Here is a 17,549-nt window from a genome sequence, read left to right on the forward strand (position 1 = left end):
CTTGTATGCAGTCCTATATGCCCACAAAGCTTCATCAAGTTTAGCCGACCAATCCTTCCGAGATGTAGAGACCGTCTTCTCAAGTATTCGTTTGACCTCCCGGTTGGAAACTTCAGTTTGTCCATTCGTTTGCGGATGATACGGTGATGCTACTTTGTGCTTGACTCCATAATGATCTAGGGCCTTGGCAAGTTGTGTGTTGCAAAAGTGTGACCCTCCATCACTAATAAGAACTCTTGGTGTACCAAACCGGGTGAAAATATTCTTCTTTAGGAACTTTACTACCGTCTTGCTATCGGCTTTAGGCGATGCTACGGCTTCCACCCACTTTGAAACATAATCAACAGCTACCAAGATGTACTCATTTGAATATGATGAAGGAAAAGGGCCAACAAAATCTATACCCCAACAATCAAACACTTCCACTTCAAGGATAAGTTGTAGAGGCATCTCATTTCTCTTTGACATTGATCCGGTTCTTTGGCATTCATCACAATGCTTGCAATGTAAATTGGCATCTTTGAAAAGAGTTGGCCAATAGAACCCGGATTGAAGTACCTTTGCGGCTGTTCTCTCCCCGTTGAAGTGACCTCCATAGGGCAAATTATGACATTGCCATAGGATCTTCTTTGCCTCTTCATCATCCACACACCTACGCAAGAGATTGTCCGCTCCAATTTTGAACAAATAAGGCTCATCCCACACATAGTGGTTAGCATCATGAAGGAACTTCTTGCGTTGTTGCCATTCAAAATCTTCCGGAATGAACCCGGTTGCTTTGTAGTTCACCATGTCGGCAAACCACGGTCTCACATTGATTGCAAGCAACCTTTCGTCGGGAAATTCTTCACGAACTTCCGGTTCATTCTTGGTTACCTCATTGTTTGTCAACCTTGAAAGGTGATCAACTACAAGATTCTCCGTGCCTTTCTTATCTTTGATCTCTAAGTCAAACTCTTGAAGCAACAACATCCAACAGATGAGCCTTGACTTTGAGTTGGACTTAGTAAGGAGATACTTGATAGCTGCATGGTCAGTATAAACAACAATTTTGGAACCTACAAGGTAAGAACGAAATTTCTCCATTGCATAAACTATTGCAAGTAACTCTTTTTCAGTTGTGGCATAATTGATTTGTGCCTCATTTAAAACCTTACTTGCATAGTGAATAGCATGAAATTTTTTATCCTTACGTTGACCCAAGACCGCACCAACAACATAATCACTTGCACCACACATTAATTCAAAATTTAAATTCCAATTAGGAGCAATGATTATTGGTGCAGTGGTCAATCTTTCTTTCAAAGTTTCAAATGCTAAAAGACATTCTTTATCAAAAATAAAAGACTTATCTTTGTTGAGCAAGTTGCTCATAGGCTTTGCTATCTTTGAGAAGTCTTTAATGAATCTCCGGTAAAATCCGGCATGATTAAGAAAACTCCGAACACCTTTGACATTCACCGGTGGTGGAAGTTTTCCAATAAGATCGACCTTTGCTTGGTCTACCTCAATACCCTTAGCAGAAATCTTATGACCAAGGACAATACCCTCGGTAACCATGAAGTGACATTTCTCCCAATTGAGCACCAAGCTAGTTTCAATACACCGCTTCAGCACGGTATCCAAACTATTCAAACACATATCAAATGACGAACCAAAAACTGAGAAATCATCCATGAACACCTCCATGCATTTACCAATAAAGTTGGAGAAGATTGCTTGAACACGCCGTTGAAAAGTTGCGGGTGCATTACACAAGCCAAATGGCATTCTTCGATAAGCAAAAATACCAAAGGGGCAAGTGAAAGCCGTCTTCTCGTGATCATCTGGGTTCATGGCAATTTGATTGTAACCGGAGTAACCATCTAGGAAGCAATAAAAGGATTGACCGGAGAGTCTTTCAAGCATTTGATCCATGAAGGGCAAGGGGAAGTGATCCTTCCTTGTTGCTTGATTGAGTCTTCTATAATCTATACACATCCTCCATCCGGTGACGGTTCTAGTTGGGATCAACTCATCTTTATCATTAGTGATCACCGTCATTCCTCCTTTCTTGGGAACTACTTGAACCGGGCTTACCCAAGCACTATCCAAGATAGGATAGATCATGCCGGCTTCAAGCAACTTCACTACTTCCTTTCGCACCACCTCTTTCATGTTTGGATTCAAGCGGCGTTGTGGTTGTGCTACCGGCTTATAGTTTTCTTCCATCATAATCTTGTGCATACAATAAGATGGACTTATCCCTTTCAAGTCGGATAACTTCCACCCTATCGCTTCCTTGTTGGCCTTGAGGACCTTTACCAACTTTGTTTCATCATCGATGGACAAGGAGCTACTAATGATCACCGGTTTTGTACCATCTTTCTCAAGAAAAACATATTTCAAATTAGATGGTAAAACATTTAATTCTACCTTGGTGTCATCAACTTTTGCTTCTTCCTTGGATTCTTCTTTCAAATCTTCAAGTATGGCTTGATTAGGAAGAACCTCCTTCAAGGAATCTAGCTCCTTCAAACACTCTTCAATGGCACTTGCTTCGTCTTCATCAATAGCATTGAGTGCGTCCACCAAAGCACTCTCAAGGGGTGTTCTATTGTGCAATTGCTTCCGAGTAGTCAAGATGACTTCTTCGGTTGCATCCATTTTGAAACATGCACCCTTGTCTTTCGAGTACTTCAAGGCTTCTTGGATGTTGAAAGTAACCTCTTCATCATTTACCTTGACCTTCATGATATTATCATCAAGATCAATCATCATCCGAGCCGTTTGCATGAAATTCCTTCCCATTAAGATAGGCACATCCTCATCTTCTTCGACATCCATAACCACAAAGTCAGCCGGAAAAATAAATTTGTCCACTTTTACAAGAACATCTTCGGCCATACCTAGTGGTTTTGCAAAGGATTTGTCGGCCAATTGCAACATCATCCTAGTCCGCTTTATACAAAGGTCACCAACTCTTTTGGCAACGGACAAAGGCATAAGATTGATGCTTGATCCAAGATCAAGTAGTGCTTTACCTACATGTGTTGTGCCAATAGCTACCGGTAGAGTGACTCTTCCCGGATCTTGCTCTTTCTTAGGCAATGTTCTTTGAATAATAGCACTACAATTGGCATCAATTTGGATTGTCTCTTCATCGTTGACTCTTCTTTTCTTGGAAAGGATATCTTTCATGAATTTTGCATAGACCGACATTTGCTCCAAGGCTTCTGAGAAACCTTGCGTATTGCCGCTCTTTGTCTTTCTTCGATGGAGCATGTGGGTATGGTAAGCGTTGAGCCACCACTTGCTTCTCAACTCCTTGTTTCTTCCCTTTATCTTTCCCCACATCTTTATTCTTCCTCTCCATCTCCTCTTGTTCCACTATATCTCTTTTTTGATTTTTTTCTTTTTCAACTAATTCTTCTTTATTCTTTATATAGACTTCCTTCTCTATCTCTTCCTTATCCTCCTCGAACTTCTCTTTTACCTCCTCATTGACAACTTCATCATCCTTCTCTTCAACAACAATATCTTCACATACCCCTTTACCTACTACTCTACCACTCCTTGTAGCAATAGCTTTTGACTGTTATGCCTTGTAATGCTCCTTAGGATTTGGTTGAGTGTTAGCGGTGAAAGTTCCCACTTGCGGAGGACCTTGAGCCATTTGTTGTGCTAACTGACCAACTTGCGTCTCAAGGCCTTTGATGGACGCGTCGGTGTTTTTCTGGTTAGCCATGGACATTTGCATGAATTGCTTCAAAGTTTCTTCGGTGCTTTGGGAATTGTTAGGTTGTTGGGGGTTATTTAGTGGTGGAAATTGGTATTGATTATTGAATGGTTGTTGGAATTGAGGGTAAGGTTGTTGGTAGAAGTTTGATTGTGGATATTGGTAGTTATTGTTGTAAGGTGCTCTCCATGGTCTTTGAAAGTTTTGATTGGCCGGATATCTTCCTTGAAAGTTGGAAGTACCCGGATTTTGGGATTGTTGTGAGGTTCCGGCTTGTTGTGGTTGGTTAGGTCTTTGTTGGTTTCCCACATAGTTGACCTCTTCCTCTTCAAAAGAACCGGGTGCGGGACAATAGCCGGTGGGATGATCCCCCGTACAAAGTCCACAAGTATTGACTTGAGCGGTTCCTCCTTCTTGCTTGAGAGATTCAAGAATTTGTTTTGGCATAGCTCTCATCTCCTTTTGCATAGCTTCTATTTGTTGAGTGAGAAGCTTATTTTGAGCTAATACCGCATCATTTGCTTCTAGTTCAAGGATACCAGCTTTCCTTTGTTGTGGATTCCGGTTGTGAGAAGATTTTCTTGTGTTGAGAGCCATTTGGTTAATGATTTTGACAGCATCAGCTGGATTTTTCATAGCAATAGAACCTCCAGCACTTGCATCTAGCATCGTCTTGGACATGTCTTGAAGCCCTTGACGAAAAAGATATAGTTGCATTTGGCTATCAAAACCATGCTTTGGACAATTCCTTAGCAATGATTTATAGCGCTCCCAAGCTTCACAAAGAGACTCACTTTGGCCTTGAGCAAAAGTTGTAATTGATGTTTTAGCCTCAAGATGCCTATCCTCCGGAAAGAATCTTTCTTGAAACGCTTTCTCTAGCTCAGCCCAGTTTTCCATCAAAGAAGTTGGTTGATCAATATACCACTCCTTTGCCTTCCCGATTAAAGAATGAGGAAACAATTTCACAAACATACCGTCTTCCTTATCTTCCTTCAAACCAAGTGTCCCGGCGATACCATAGAAGTTGGTTAAATGTCTATATGGATCCTCATGATCCATACCGGTAAACTGGTTATGAGTTATCAAGTTTATCAACCCCGACTTCAGCTCAATTGATTTGGCATTTTGATTTCCAAGATTAGCTAGCCTCCTCGGACTAACCCACATTGGTAGAGCATCATTTTCACCTTCATTAGCCATGACTACTTCTGGTTCACTCCTTGGAGATGATAGTTCAGAAGAGTGTGAAGAACCATTAAGTGAAATAGTATGCACCGAACCGGAAGGAGAAGGAATAAAAAGTAAAGATTCCGGCTGAGCCAGCCTGGCTAATCTCCTAGCTTCCTTTGCTTGCTTCCTAAGTAACCTAGCAGTTTTCTCAATCTCAGGATCAAATTGTAGGTCTTCTTTAGCAACGGTACCTCGCATAAACAAAGTTCACCAAGACTATACCAGATGGTTAGCATAAAAAAATAATGAATGATATATGTATATGCATGAAAGAATTTTGTGCAAAATTTGACTTAACATGACAAAATTGTTTCAATACTTATGATAAAAATTTCCGTTACTCCCCGGCAACGGCGCCATTTTGATGTAGTTTTTCTACATGTCATATAACTATGTACACGTGAGTATATATATAGGATCGTTTCCACAGGGAGTTACGTAAATCATAAGCATTTTCACAATAGTTCACATTAAGGGTTTGGATATAATTTGTTTGTTTGTAACACTATATCCATAGATGACAATAAAGTAAAAATGAGAGGGGATCGAACTATTTCGCTTGCGGTATAAGATAACGAGCAAGCATAACAGCAGCAATCTCTCGATCGATTAACAGACTCTAGCTTTATAACCAATATTATTACAATCATTTCTACAACATCCTTCGTGTCCAAAGCGACATCGTTATTTCCAAGTTAGCGTTTAAATATTCGTGTCTAAATTCCTTAAACGATAACAAAGTCGATCGGATAACTTAATCGACCGTGTCCAGCCTGATTAAGTATCCGAGAGCATTAAAATCTTGATTAAAAGTAATTATCAAAGGTTTACAAACTTGTCAAGAGTGATATAACATAAGATAGATTGTTATTCTAGTTCTAGATTCAAGAGTTCGTGTCCAAATCATCTTGAATCTCTTTGAAAGCATTAAAAGCAAGAATAACAACAATATTGAATCATTAAGCTAGAACCTTATATATTAAAAGATCAAAAGATTACATAATAGCTTGATTGTTACCTCAATACTACAAAGAAGGTGATAGTTACACATAGACATGTAAACTAATGCAAGGAATGAAGGAAAGATGAAGATTCCATGCCAAGATCCTTGATGTCTCAATGAATCTAGGGTTGAATCTACTCCTTAATCACTTGCTTTGTGTTTCTCTCTTTGAAATAGCTCTAACCTCTCTCTAGAAATGTATAAAATGTTTTAATGGAATAGTGAAATAATCTAGAAAGAGGGAAAACTTGTATTTAAATGGGCTGAAAACGTGTAATCTCGCTTACGCGAGATAAATCTCGCTTAAGCGAGAAGCCTAAATATCTAGCCATGGCCAATAAAGTATTGCCACGTAGCCCTGATCCTTGATGAAGTTGCATCTCGCGTAAGCGAGTTGGAAGCGAGCCAGAAGCGAGTGATCCCTGGAGAAATCTCGCGTAAGCGAGTTAGAACTCGCGTAAGCGAGGTTGCTTCAAACTTAAACCGCCTTTGAATCCTGCTTGAGCGACTTGGAAGCGAGATGGGAGCGAAATTTACAATTGTTCCCTGGAGAAATCTCGCGTAAGCGAGATTTGCTTGGTTCACACACTTGAGTTTTGGTCCTTGCTTGTCATTTCCTGCATAAATTGGGTAGAATTAGGCATATAAAGCATAAATGGTATAATTACAACAATTGATTGCTTTTCCGTAGATAACTTGCATAACATGTCACTAAAATTGCCTCTTTTAATACATGAAATATATTACTTTCGAGCACTTATCATTCAACTGAGCCTATTCTGTCTTTTAATTTTTGAAGGGTTCAAATGCATTGGAAAATATTGTTAAAAAAGTAAAATTAAAGACGATGTGAAATGATGTATATTGAAACTAATAAATCTGACCGTTGATATGTCTTTTTGGTTGAAAAGGTTGTAACGAGGAGAGAGTCATATATAGAAATCATTCTATGGCTTGCCAACAAGCAGTAGAGGTGTCAATATCATGGGGCCTTGAAGTTTTGGCCCCAGCCCACATAGTAATGGGGCTTAAAAATCCACAAGATTAAAAGACCCATATTCATGCAAGCCCACAAATCAAAAGCCCTCAAGGCCCCAAGCCCCAAAATTTCTATAAACATTTTCTTTTAAAGTTTTTTTAAAAAAAAACTATTTTTAAAGTTTTTTTTATTCAAAACAACTTATTTATACAAAATAGCTTATTACGATTTCATTTTAAAAAACAACATATTCAAAACAACTTATTTATGCAAAACAACTTATTTATACAAAACAACTTATTTATGCAAATCAGCTTATTCGAAACAACTTATTTATACAAAATAGCTTATTTGTGTAAAAAAGCTAATTCAAAACAACTTATTTATACAAAACAGCTTATTTGTGCAAAACAGCTTATTCAAAACAGCTTATTTATACAAAACATCATATTCCGATTTAATTTTAAAAAATAACTTATTCAAAACAGTTTATTTATGCAAAACAACTTATTCAAAACAACTTATTTATGCAAAACAACTTATTTATCCAAAACAGCATATTTGTGCAAAACAGCTTATTCAAAACAACTTATTTATGCAAAACAGCTTATTTGTGCAAAATAGCTTATTCAAAACAGCTTATTTATGCAAAACAGCTTATTCGAAACAACTTATTTATACAAAATAGCTTATTAGTGCAAAACAGCTTATTCAAAACAACTTATTTATGCAAAACATCTTATTTGTGCAAAACAGCTTATTCAAAACTGCTTATTTGTGCAAAACAGCTTATTCAAAACAGCTTATTTATGCAAAATAGCTTATTAGTGCAAAACAGCTTATTCAAAACAACTTATTTATACAAAACAGCTTATTTGTGCAAAACAGCTTATTCAAAACAACTTATTTATGCAAAACATCTTATTTGTGCAAAACAGCTTATTCAAAACAACTTATTTATGCAAAACATCTTATTTGTGCAAAACAACTTATTCAAAACAGCTTATTTATGCAAAACAGCTTATTCGAAACAACTTATTTATACAAAATAGCTTATTTGTGCAAAACAGCTTATTCAAAACAACTTATTTATACAAAACAGCTTATTTGTGCAAAACAACTTTTCAAAACAGCTTATTTATACAAAACAGCATATTCCGATTTCATTTTAAAAAACAACTTATTCAAAACAGCTTATTTATGCAAAAACAACTTATTCAAAACAGCTTATTTATGCAAAACAAGTTATTTATGCAAAAACAACTTATTCGAAACAACTTTTTTATACAAAATAGCTTATTTGTGCAAAACAGATTATTCAAAACAACTTATTTATACAAAATAGCTTATTTGTGCAAAACAGCTTCTTCAAAACAACTTATTTATACAAAACAAGTTGTTTTGTATAAGCTGTTTTGCATAAATAAGCTATTTTGTATAAATAAGTTGTTTCGAATAAGCTGTTTTGCATAAATAAGTTGTTTTGAATAAGCTGTTTTGCACAAATAAGCTATTTTGTATAAATAAGTTGTTTCGAATAAGCTGTTTTTGCATAAATAAGTTGTTTTTGCATAAATAAGCTGTTTTGAATAAGTTGTTTTGCATAAATAAGCTGTTTTGAATAAGTTATTTTTTAAAATTAAATCGGAATATGCTGTTTTGTATAAATAAGCTGTTTTGAAAAGTTGTTTTGCACAAATAAGCTGTTTTGTATAAATAAGTTGTTTTGAATAAGCTGTTTTGCACAAATAAGCTATTTTGTATAAATAAGTTGTTTCGAATAAGCTGTTTTGCATAAATAAGCTGTTTTGAATAAGTTGTTTTGCACAAATAAGCTGTTTTGTATACATAAGTTGTTTCGAATAAGCTGTTTTGCACAAATAAGCTGTTTTGCATAAATAAGTTGTTTTGAATAAGTTGTTTTGCACAAATAAGCTATTTTGTATAAATAAGTTGTTTCGAATAAGTTGTTTTTGCATAAATAAGTTGTTTTGCATAAATAAGCTGTTTTGAATAAGTTATTTTTTAAAATTAAATCTGAATATGCTGTTTTGTATAAATAAGCTGTTTTGAATAAGCTGTTTTGCACAAATAAGCTGTTTTGTATAAATAAGTTGTTTTGAATAAGCTATTTTGCACAAATAAGTTGTTTTGTATAAATAAGTTGTTTTGAATAAGCTGTTTTGCACAAATAAGCTATTTTGTATAAATAAGTTGTTTTGAATAAGCTGTTTTGCATAAATAAGTTGTTTTGAATAAGCTGTTTTGCACAAATAAGCTGTTTTGTATAAATAAGTTGTTTTGAATAAGCTGTTTTGCACAAATAAGCTGTTTTGTATAAATAAGTTGTTTTGAATAAGCTGTTTTGCACAAATAAGCTATTTTGTATAAATAAGTTGTTTTGAATAAGCTGTTTTGCACAAATAAGCTATTTTGTATAAATAAGTTGTTTCGAATAAGCTGTTTTGCATAAATAAGCTGTTTTGAATAAGTTGTTTTGCATAAATATGTTGTTTTGCATAAATAAGTTGTTTTGAATAAGTTGTTTTTTAAAATGAATTCGTAATAAGCAGTTTTGTATAAATAAGCTGTTTTGCACAAATAAGCTGTTTTGTATAAATAAGTTGTTTTGAATAAGCTGTTTTGCACAAATAAGCTATTTTTTATAAATAAGTTGTTTCGAATAAGCTGTTTTGAATAAGTTGTTTTGCATAAATATGTTGTTTTGCATAAATAAGTTGTTTTGAATAAGTTGTTTTTTAAAATGAAACCGTAATAAGCTGTTTTGCATAAATAAGCTGTTTTGAATAAGCTGTTTTTTAAAATATGATCATAGTAAGTTGTTAAGAAAAAAATTATAATATGGAGCTTTATTAGGCCCACAAATAAATAGATTTTATAGTGGGCTTGGCCCCAAATAATTCTTTTCAATTAGGGGGCTTTAATTTAGTGGGCTTGGTGTGGGCTTTTTTAAGTGGGCTTTGAAATTTGGGGCTCTATTGACACCTCTAACAAGCAGAACTCATGATATTTGCATCAGAAGAATGGAGATCTTCGGCTTTAGGGTATAGCAAGGGCATGAGCCTACTCCTTTTGAGCGAGAGGAATGAGGATAAACCGATGAGAGTTGCATGGGAACCAATACCATTTGTAGGACCAAGAATTTGACCCTCAACTTTGGCTTCTACAACGAATTGTTTTTTCCAGCCAGTTTGTTACAAAACAAAAACCACTAATAAACACAAAAGTAATTGGGAGAGAATTTGACATACTACTGAATTCAACGAAAAATTTACATATGTGAAAAAAAATCAATTAGTTTCCTAGTTTCCATAATAATTCTCAATATAGGGTTTATGATTTTTCCGACATTTATTCCAATATTGAATCAATAGAAAAATAGTTACTCTTTTGAGAGAGAACGTAGGTGTATTGTATTAATTTATTATTGGAATAAAGAGTGGGGGAATTGATTATAAATGATACATTGAGAATCTTGTGTAAATTAGCATAGAGTCACTCCTCTCTATATCAATATGGATCCAACGTAACAATGTAACACATGGAGTTTTCACATATGTTAGTCCTCCATTTCTATTCAACAGTAAGACAAATACTCTCTCAATTTCTCTTTTGCTGCTTATTATTGTGTTGATGATTTTTTGTTCATATCGAACTCTATGCACGTATATTATAGTTCTACACCATATGCATGCATGTTAGTTATTTCTTTAGATTATAAACTTATATTACTTCTACGATCATAGGTGATTTTACCTCCTTTTTTTGTCCGGAAATTTTGACCAATTAATTATGTTCAACAATACATCTTTGCCATATATTTGTCAACAAAAAAAAAATAAAAAATATTTGCCATATATGTAGGATAGTCGGGAGGAATTTGATTTTATCTCCTAGTATATAATTTTAGTTTGATTTGATTTGAATTGTATTTATTGTGGTCCTCATTATTGGGACAAATTTTATGTGATTTCTTCGATATTGAAAGTATTTATTTTCTCAATGTTTCTATTGAAAGTATTTATTTTCTCAATGTTTCTACATGGTATTGGAGTCTATCTAAGATTTGTAACTGTCCGAGCAAGTTGTGTCTTCCTCTGACCGACAGCAACTCACATGAGTAATTACACACCACATCTTTTATAATTCAGTTGAATCAAATTTACATAATAAATGATACTTCAATAACATGTTGTTTCAACCAACACAACCGCAATTACTAGACAATTTTAATAAATCAAATGAGGATGGTCTTAAATTTACAATATACTACTCATAAATATAGGCCGAATTAGTCTATTATGACGCTGGGTAACCATAAAGTTACTTGATAATCCTTTTTTTTTTTTGTTGTGGTGGCCGAGGTTTGAACCCCGGACCTTGCATATATTATGCATTGTCCATACCAACTGATCTAAGCTCATGATGACACTTGACAATCCTTTAGTGTAAAGACAAACTCACAAGATTTTAAAAAAAAATATGCAAGCCCAAAAAATAATCACTGATGTGCATATGGTCAATCATTTCTAGACATCGCATAAAAGCAACAACAACAAACATATGGTACCACTCCACAGTGCAAAAGAGGATTCTTAGTAAGGACTCTTTTGTTCATAAGTCCACGTAAATAATGACACCTTCAAAGGTACAACCTTGATCCATATCAATTGAAATAAAATGTCAAAGTTATGTTGATCAACATGCATCAAAATCTGATAAGCGTCTTTACTTGAATAACCGTCATCTAGATTATGTAACCAGATCCAACGATTAGCAACATTATTCTTCAAAATAGTATTTTCCATTATAGAAACACACTACTCTAGCTGCTCCTTCTTTAAGGCAAAAAGACGTCTTCTCCACTGCCACCCCAGACCATCCACGCCCCACCGTTCATATACAAAGCAGCTACCGTAACTTTACTATCCATAGAAAGGTCAAAAAGACATAAACGCCTTGACCACAAACCCTCCAACTACGGATCACATCAAAACAATGTACTCTCACCATCACCCACACTACGCATCACCCCCCCTCTTTAAACCAACTCTCTAGCCCTCCTACCTCACCCACCCCAATAATACATAAACCCTTCCACCACACCAACACCTTAGGGAAGGTTTCACATGTTACAATTTTCAATCAATCCACAAAAGCATCCGAAACACAAAAAATACTTTCTAAAATAGAAAGAGAGTCTTTTGATATCTAGTGATCTAAAACAGAAAGAGAGACGGATGACAAGCACCCTTTGACGTGTGGTTCTTCCTAAACCTAGAGTGACTCCTTATTTCTTAAAACTCTTCAGATGGAGAAAGAAAAGAGGAAGTATATGGTATATTGGGGGATCATAGCTTGATGACCAATTAGACTTGGGATTATTCCAAAACGAGCCATCATCTAAATATCCTTATTACTTTATTTGATCACTAATCCATTTATTCTCTTACTTGATAAATAACTAATATAATTATTATAAATATGTTTGCCCACGTAATGACATTGAAATATAATTAAATAATAATATATTCCAACACTACAAAACATGCAATCAAACATGGAGACATGTTAATATTAAAAAATGTATACTATTTATTTATTTATTATAATTACATAGAATATGAACATTATTTAGAAAAGGCTTAAATATGTTTTTCGTCCCTGCAAATAGGGGTCGCTTAAAATTTCGTCCCTGCAATCGCTAATCCTTTTTTTTTTTGCCCCCGCAAAGTTTAATCACTTAAAATTTCGTCCCTTGACCCAGTTAATCAATGCCACGTCATCAAATTAACATCTGATTTCACAGACAAACATGAAAGGACAAAAATGCCCTTGATTTCATCTTCTTTCTCCCTCTTCTTTCTCGTGTTCCATGATTGAAGAATAAACATGGCTTGTTCATTTTACACCATCATCATCAATCTGTTTTACACCATCAATCTGTTTTACACCATCATCAATCTGTTTTACACCTTCATTGTCCTACAATCCCATTCACCATTCATTTTGCACAATCATCTTCGGAAGCTGCTTTTTCTGTCATCGGTCGCCGAAAACTGCAACACGATTTCAATAAGCTTTCGATGATGTTGTTTTGCGGTTACCAGAATATGATTTTGATGTTGTGATGTTGTTGAATTAGTGTTGTGACTATGTCGTGGATTGAAGTGTTGTGACTGTGTTGACATTGCCGGCGTTTAAGAGCGGTACCGGCGCTGGAGCAGAGGTTGCGTACCGCCTCAGATTGTTCAGGACAGGCAAGTGAGACAAGGCACACGGCGAAGGCATGGTTGAGGTGACGGCATGCGGAGTTACGACCGAGACCTGGCGACGGTGGCACTCTATCTTCTCTTTCTTCTCTTCTTCTGTGACCGTGTTCTTCAATTTTCTTCCTTTCTTCTTCATCCTCTTCTCTTCTTCTGCAACCGTGTCCCAAAACATCAAAACCCAACCACTAATTCATCTTGCAAAGAATCAAATCCACACTTGGTTTGTTAAGCTTCTAGTGATCGCATTCTCTTGTTGTTACTGTATTGTAGATTCAAGAGGTAGATTGTCACAAATTTGAGAAAATTTATTGTTGTTGCTATTGCTGTTGGTGGGGGGCGGTGGTGGGAGAGAAGAAAGAAGGAAGAAGAAGGTAATGGTGGAGGAGCAGTAAAAGAGAAAAGAAAATGATAGCAGGGGTATTTTCGTCACTTCAAGCCATACTTTGCTTAGTCAACGAGGGTATTTTTGTCCATTCCCATGCCATTTTGCTAATTTGATGACGTGGCATTGATTAACTGGGTCAAGGGACGAAATTTTAAGTGATTAAACTTTGCAGGGGCAAAAAAAAAGGATTAGCGATTGCAGGGACGAAATTTTAAGCGACCCCTATTTGCAGGGACGAAAAACATATTTAAGCCTTTAGAAAATATCTAACTTGAGAATTTAAATCCCCTTGTGCATTTTCCTTAAAAAAAATGTATCTGCATCTAAATTTAGTAATTTGTTTTATTATAAGGAAAAAAATAAACAGACTTTTGTTTTCATTCATTCATCTACTCTCGAGAAACTAAAAATAATATACTTCATTTGTCTTAAATTATAAATCGTTTCGATCATTTTGCACAAATTAATAAATATAAATAATGTTGTATATGAACACCGTTAGAAATATTTAGAACACCATTGTACCAGATTAGAAATAAAATTATCCATCCCTCAAAAATAAAATTATCCAAAAGTCTTTATAATATCCAAGGGAGATATTAGATTCTCTAGAGTCAAACAGTAGCCAAAATCCAATGGTTGACATTGTACTACATCTCCACTTACAATGAACTGAAACCACTTTCTAGTTGAAACTTGGACATACCTTGTCCACACACCCATCCTCTGATTTTGATAACACTATGTCCAAAACAAAAGAAAAAGTTGTAACCAAAGAACAAAGATAAATACACCAGTATCATCATCAATCCCCCCAAAAAACATGTCTGTAACATCTTCAATCCCATGCATCAAAATCCCAACAACCCATTCATCTTCCTCTTCATGTTCAACTTCATCTTATTCTTTTAGATTCTCTTCTTCCAAGCTTTATGCTGTTACTATAAGGAATGTTCAGAATGATGGTCCTCTCAGAAGACCAGCGGCTCCTTCTGTGAAAGAACCTTCTAATCTTCCTCAACCTTTGAAACCTTCACCTCCTTCTCAGCCTCCTCCACAACCACAGAAGCCAAGTTCTGTTATTGGAGATGATAAAAGCGTTGTTTCATTAGAGTTTCAGAGACAAAAAGCTAAGGAATTGCAGGAATATTTCAAAAAGAAGAAGCTTGAACAAGCAGCAGATCAAGGTCCCTTTTTTGGATTCATTGCCAAGAATGAGATTAGCAATGGAAGGTAAAAAAAAATAAAAATTCTTTCTATTTTTGAATTGGGGTTGATATATATAAGTTGGAGCCTTTCTTAAATATTAATTTGAATTTATGTTGATTGTGTTATCTTTATGTTGGTAGAAGAACTAGTTAGGTTTTTTTGGATTCATTTATTTGAGTTTATATAATCACTTGTGAGAATGTTTGATAAATCATATGAAAATAACTTATGACATATCCTTGAGCTGTTTTTTCGCTTATTTCCATAAGCTTTCTAGCCTCTAGGATAACCTAGGGAAACAGTTCAACTTTATTTTATCATTTGTTATAGGAATAGCTTATACACAAACACTTATGTGATAAACACTTATGCTATAAGTGCTTAGTTAACTTGTTTGTCCAATTGGAGAACCAGTTAGTTAGTTTTGAGTCTCTGTGGAGACGTGCTGTTCATGATGTTATTGATTGAACGGAATCTGTATCAGTTACGCTGTGGCAATAATAAGCTAGCAAATTTTAAATGCTTTTAATCCCAAATTTATTGCTTTAATTCTTTCAGTTCTTTCAGAATATAATGATTAATGATAACCTTTGGCCTGTAGTTTTGATAGTGATGGAGGAAAATCAAGATGATTATCAATAACTGAGAGTTTAGCGCCCTTCCTCCCCTTAATGACAAAAAGTTTCGTGTTGAGTCGTAGTAGAAGTAGAATTAAAACATTCCAACTAATGTAGGACTAGATTGTGTTGGAATTCATGTTTGAGTAGTTAGTTCTACGTTGATTAGAGAGGAGCTAAATGTCAGAGTACTGGCCCTTTGTTACTTCCAACTCTCCCTCAGACTCCCCAACACACTGTAATTTGAATTAAAAATTACAAATTATTTTCATTTGGGTCCATACAGAAGCAATCTTGTTGATCTGTAATGTCCTTAGAGCTTTCCTATGACAGTAGAAACCTTCAAGGCAGACTAATTTAAGATTTTTTTTTCTTCCAGCAAACAGTAATTAATTGGTAGAAAAATCATTTCCAGAATTGTAAATCTGATCAATAAGTACATGCGGAGTTAATATTATTCTTTCTGATTTTTTGTAGTTTTTTTATTTTATTTTAATTGATGTATTATCTCTTGTTCAAAATGGATACTAGAGTAACGTGGAATGGTATTTGTTCCGATCCACCAAAAAATCCCACATCACTTGAGAATCGAGGCTTAGTTTAGTTTAAATAAGCACTCACACTCATCTATCCCTCAATGCACCTTTTACCAAAGGACAAAGTCGTGAGTGCTGACACAAGGCTCAAAACCAACATTATCTCGGAAAAGCGGTGCAGCAGACCTTTGTTTCTAATGTGCTTTTATATATGAATATGGTAGATAGTTTAGATTTTGCAGCATTCTTTTCTCCGTAATGATTTTACATTTTAAATCTGTAATTCTTGTTTCTTCTTCAGATGGGCAATGTTTGGTTTTGCTGTTGGGTTGCTAACCGAGTTTGCAACGGGCTCAGACTTTGTTGATCAAGTGAAGATCCTTCTCTCGAATTTTGGGATAGTAGATTTGGATTGAACAATAAATAACTTTATATAAAATACATTGTCAATAGTTTCTTGAATTTCTCTTCGATATGTAAACAACGTTTATCAATTTGTTTCATCTTCATATGTAACGAGCAAGCTTGCTTTGTTATGTTATGAAATAACAATAATGTGATTATCCTTTCCCAATTTCCATGATGCACAATTCTTGCTTTAGATATGATAAGTTTTTTAAGTGAGACCATATTGAATCTCTGAATCATTTAGAGAAACATGACATGAATTCGCAATTCATTCTGTTGGCAAAAGTGTGAGCTACACAGTGTTATATTGCAATTTACATGAAACTTCAACAACCATAAGCTAACAGAAAATTGTGATGGTTAAAGTAATGATACAATACTGAATTGTAAGTTAAGGTAAAGAAATTTGAAAAGAAGTCAACAATATCTATATACTTTCAAGCACAGAATCACCAACTTTGTAAATTGTTGTGTTAGTTTTTTTTTCCTTTATCAGGACTTGAATCATGGACGTTCAACTCTTTAACTTTTAACTTAAGTTAACTGAGTTATCCAACCAATATGGTTGTTGTTACTTGTTAGCCTTTAAGACCTAGAGTTCGAATCCCATCAAATACAACTTTCACGCGTTCATACCCTTTAGAGTTTAGCCAAACAAATGCATTTAAACATTTCAATTTTGAAAATTTATATTTTGAAAATTCCTCTCAAATATTTTGTTTTGTTTTATAGAGACATGCCTTTTCTTGAATCTCTTTGTTACTTTTGGTTGATTGAGAAACTATTGGTAGTGATTTTTTAGCCATTTTAGGTATATTATGTTTGTTTTTTATTTAATTTTTTTTTACAGAAATTTAATTAATTTGTTAAAAATAATAATCTGAAAACATCAAATTAGAAATTTATATACTAATTGTACCATAAAAAAATCATTTACTAAGTTCATTAATTTAACCCATCACTAATTTTTCATTTTTTTTGGTTGAATAATAATTTCTCATTTGCATTCACAATTTACAAAATAGTATATATTTGATTCTAAAAAAAAAAAGTAGAATTGACAGTTATTATAAAAAAAAACCAAAAATGGATAGTAAATTATACTTTTCTCATAAGAGTATACAACCAAAAACACTTTCTTCTTGATTTCTCCTTTTTTCTATTTCCT

The 17,549-nt window shown here is 34.5% G+C and overlaps 1 protein-coding gene across 1 annotated transcript; it reads left to right on the forward strand.

The window, feature by feature from the left end:
* Positions 1 to 14,378: 14,378 nt before the first annotated feature.
* On the forward strand, positions 14,379 to 16,547 carry OHP2 (one-helix protein 2). The gene is made up of 2 exons (XM_085741342.1): positions 14,379 to 14,844; positions 16,275 to 16,547. The coding sequence occupies exons 1-2, from the start codon at positions 14,435 to 14,437 to the stop codon at positions 16,387 to 16,389; spliced, it is 525 nt and encodes a 174-aa protein (XP_085597468.1). The 5' UTR covers positions 14,379 to 14,434; the 3' UTR covers positions 16,390 to 16,547.
* The last annotated feature ends 1,002 nt before the right edge of the window (positions 16,548 to 17,549 follow it).

This window comes from Medicago sativa, chromosome 1 (genome assembly GCF_051527215.1).
Source record: "Medicago sativa cultivar Bolivia chromosome 1, Bolivia_mono, whole genome shotgun sequence".
Classification (NCBI taxonomy): Eukaryota; Viridiplantae; Streptophyta; class Magnoliopsida; order Fabales; family Fabaceae; genus Medicago; species Medicago sativa.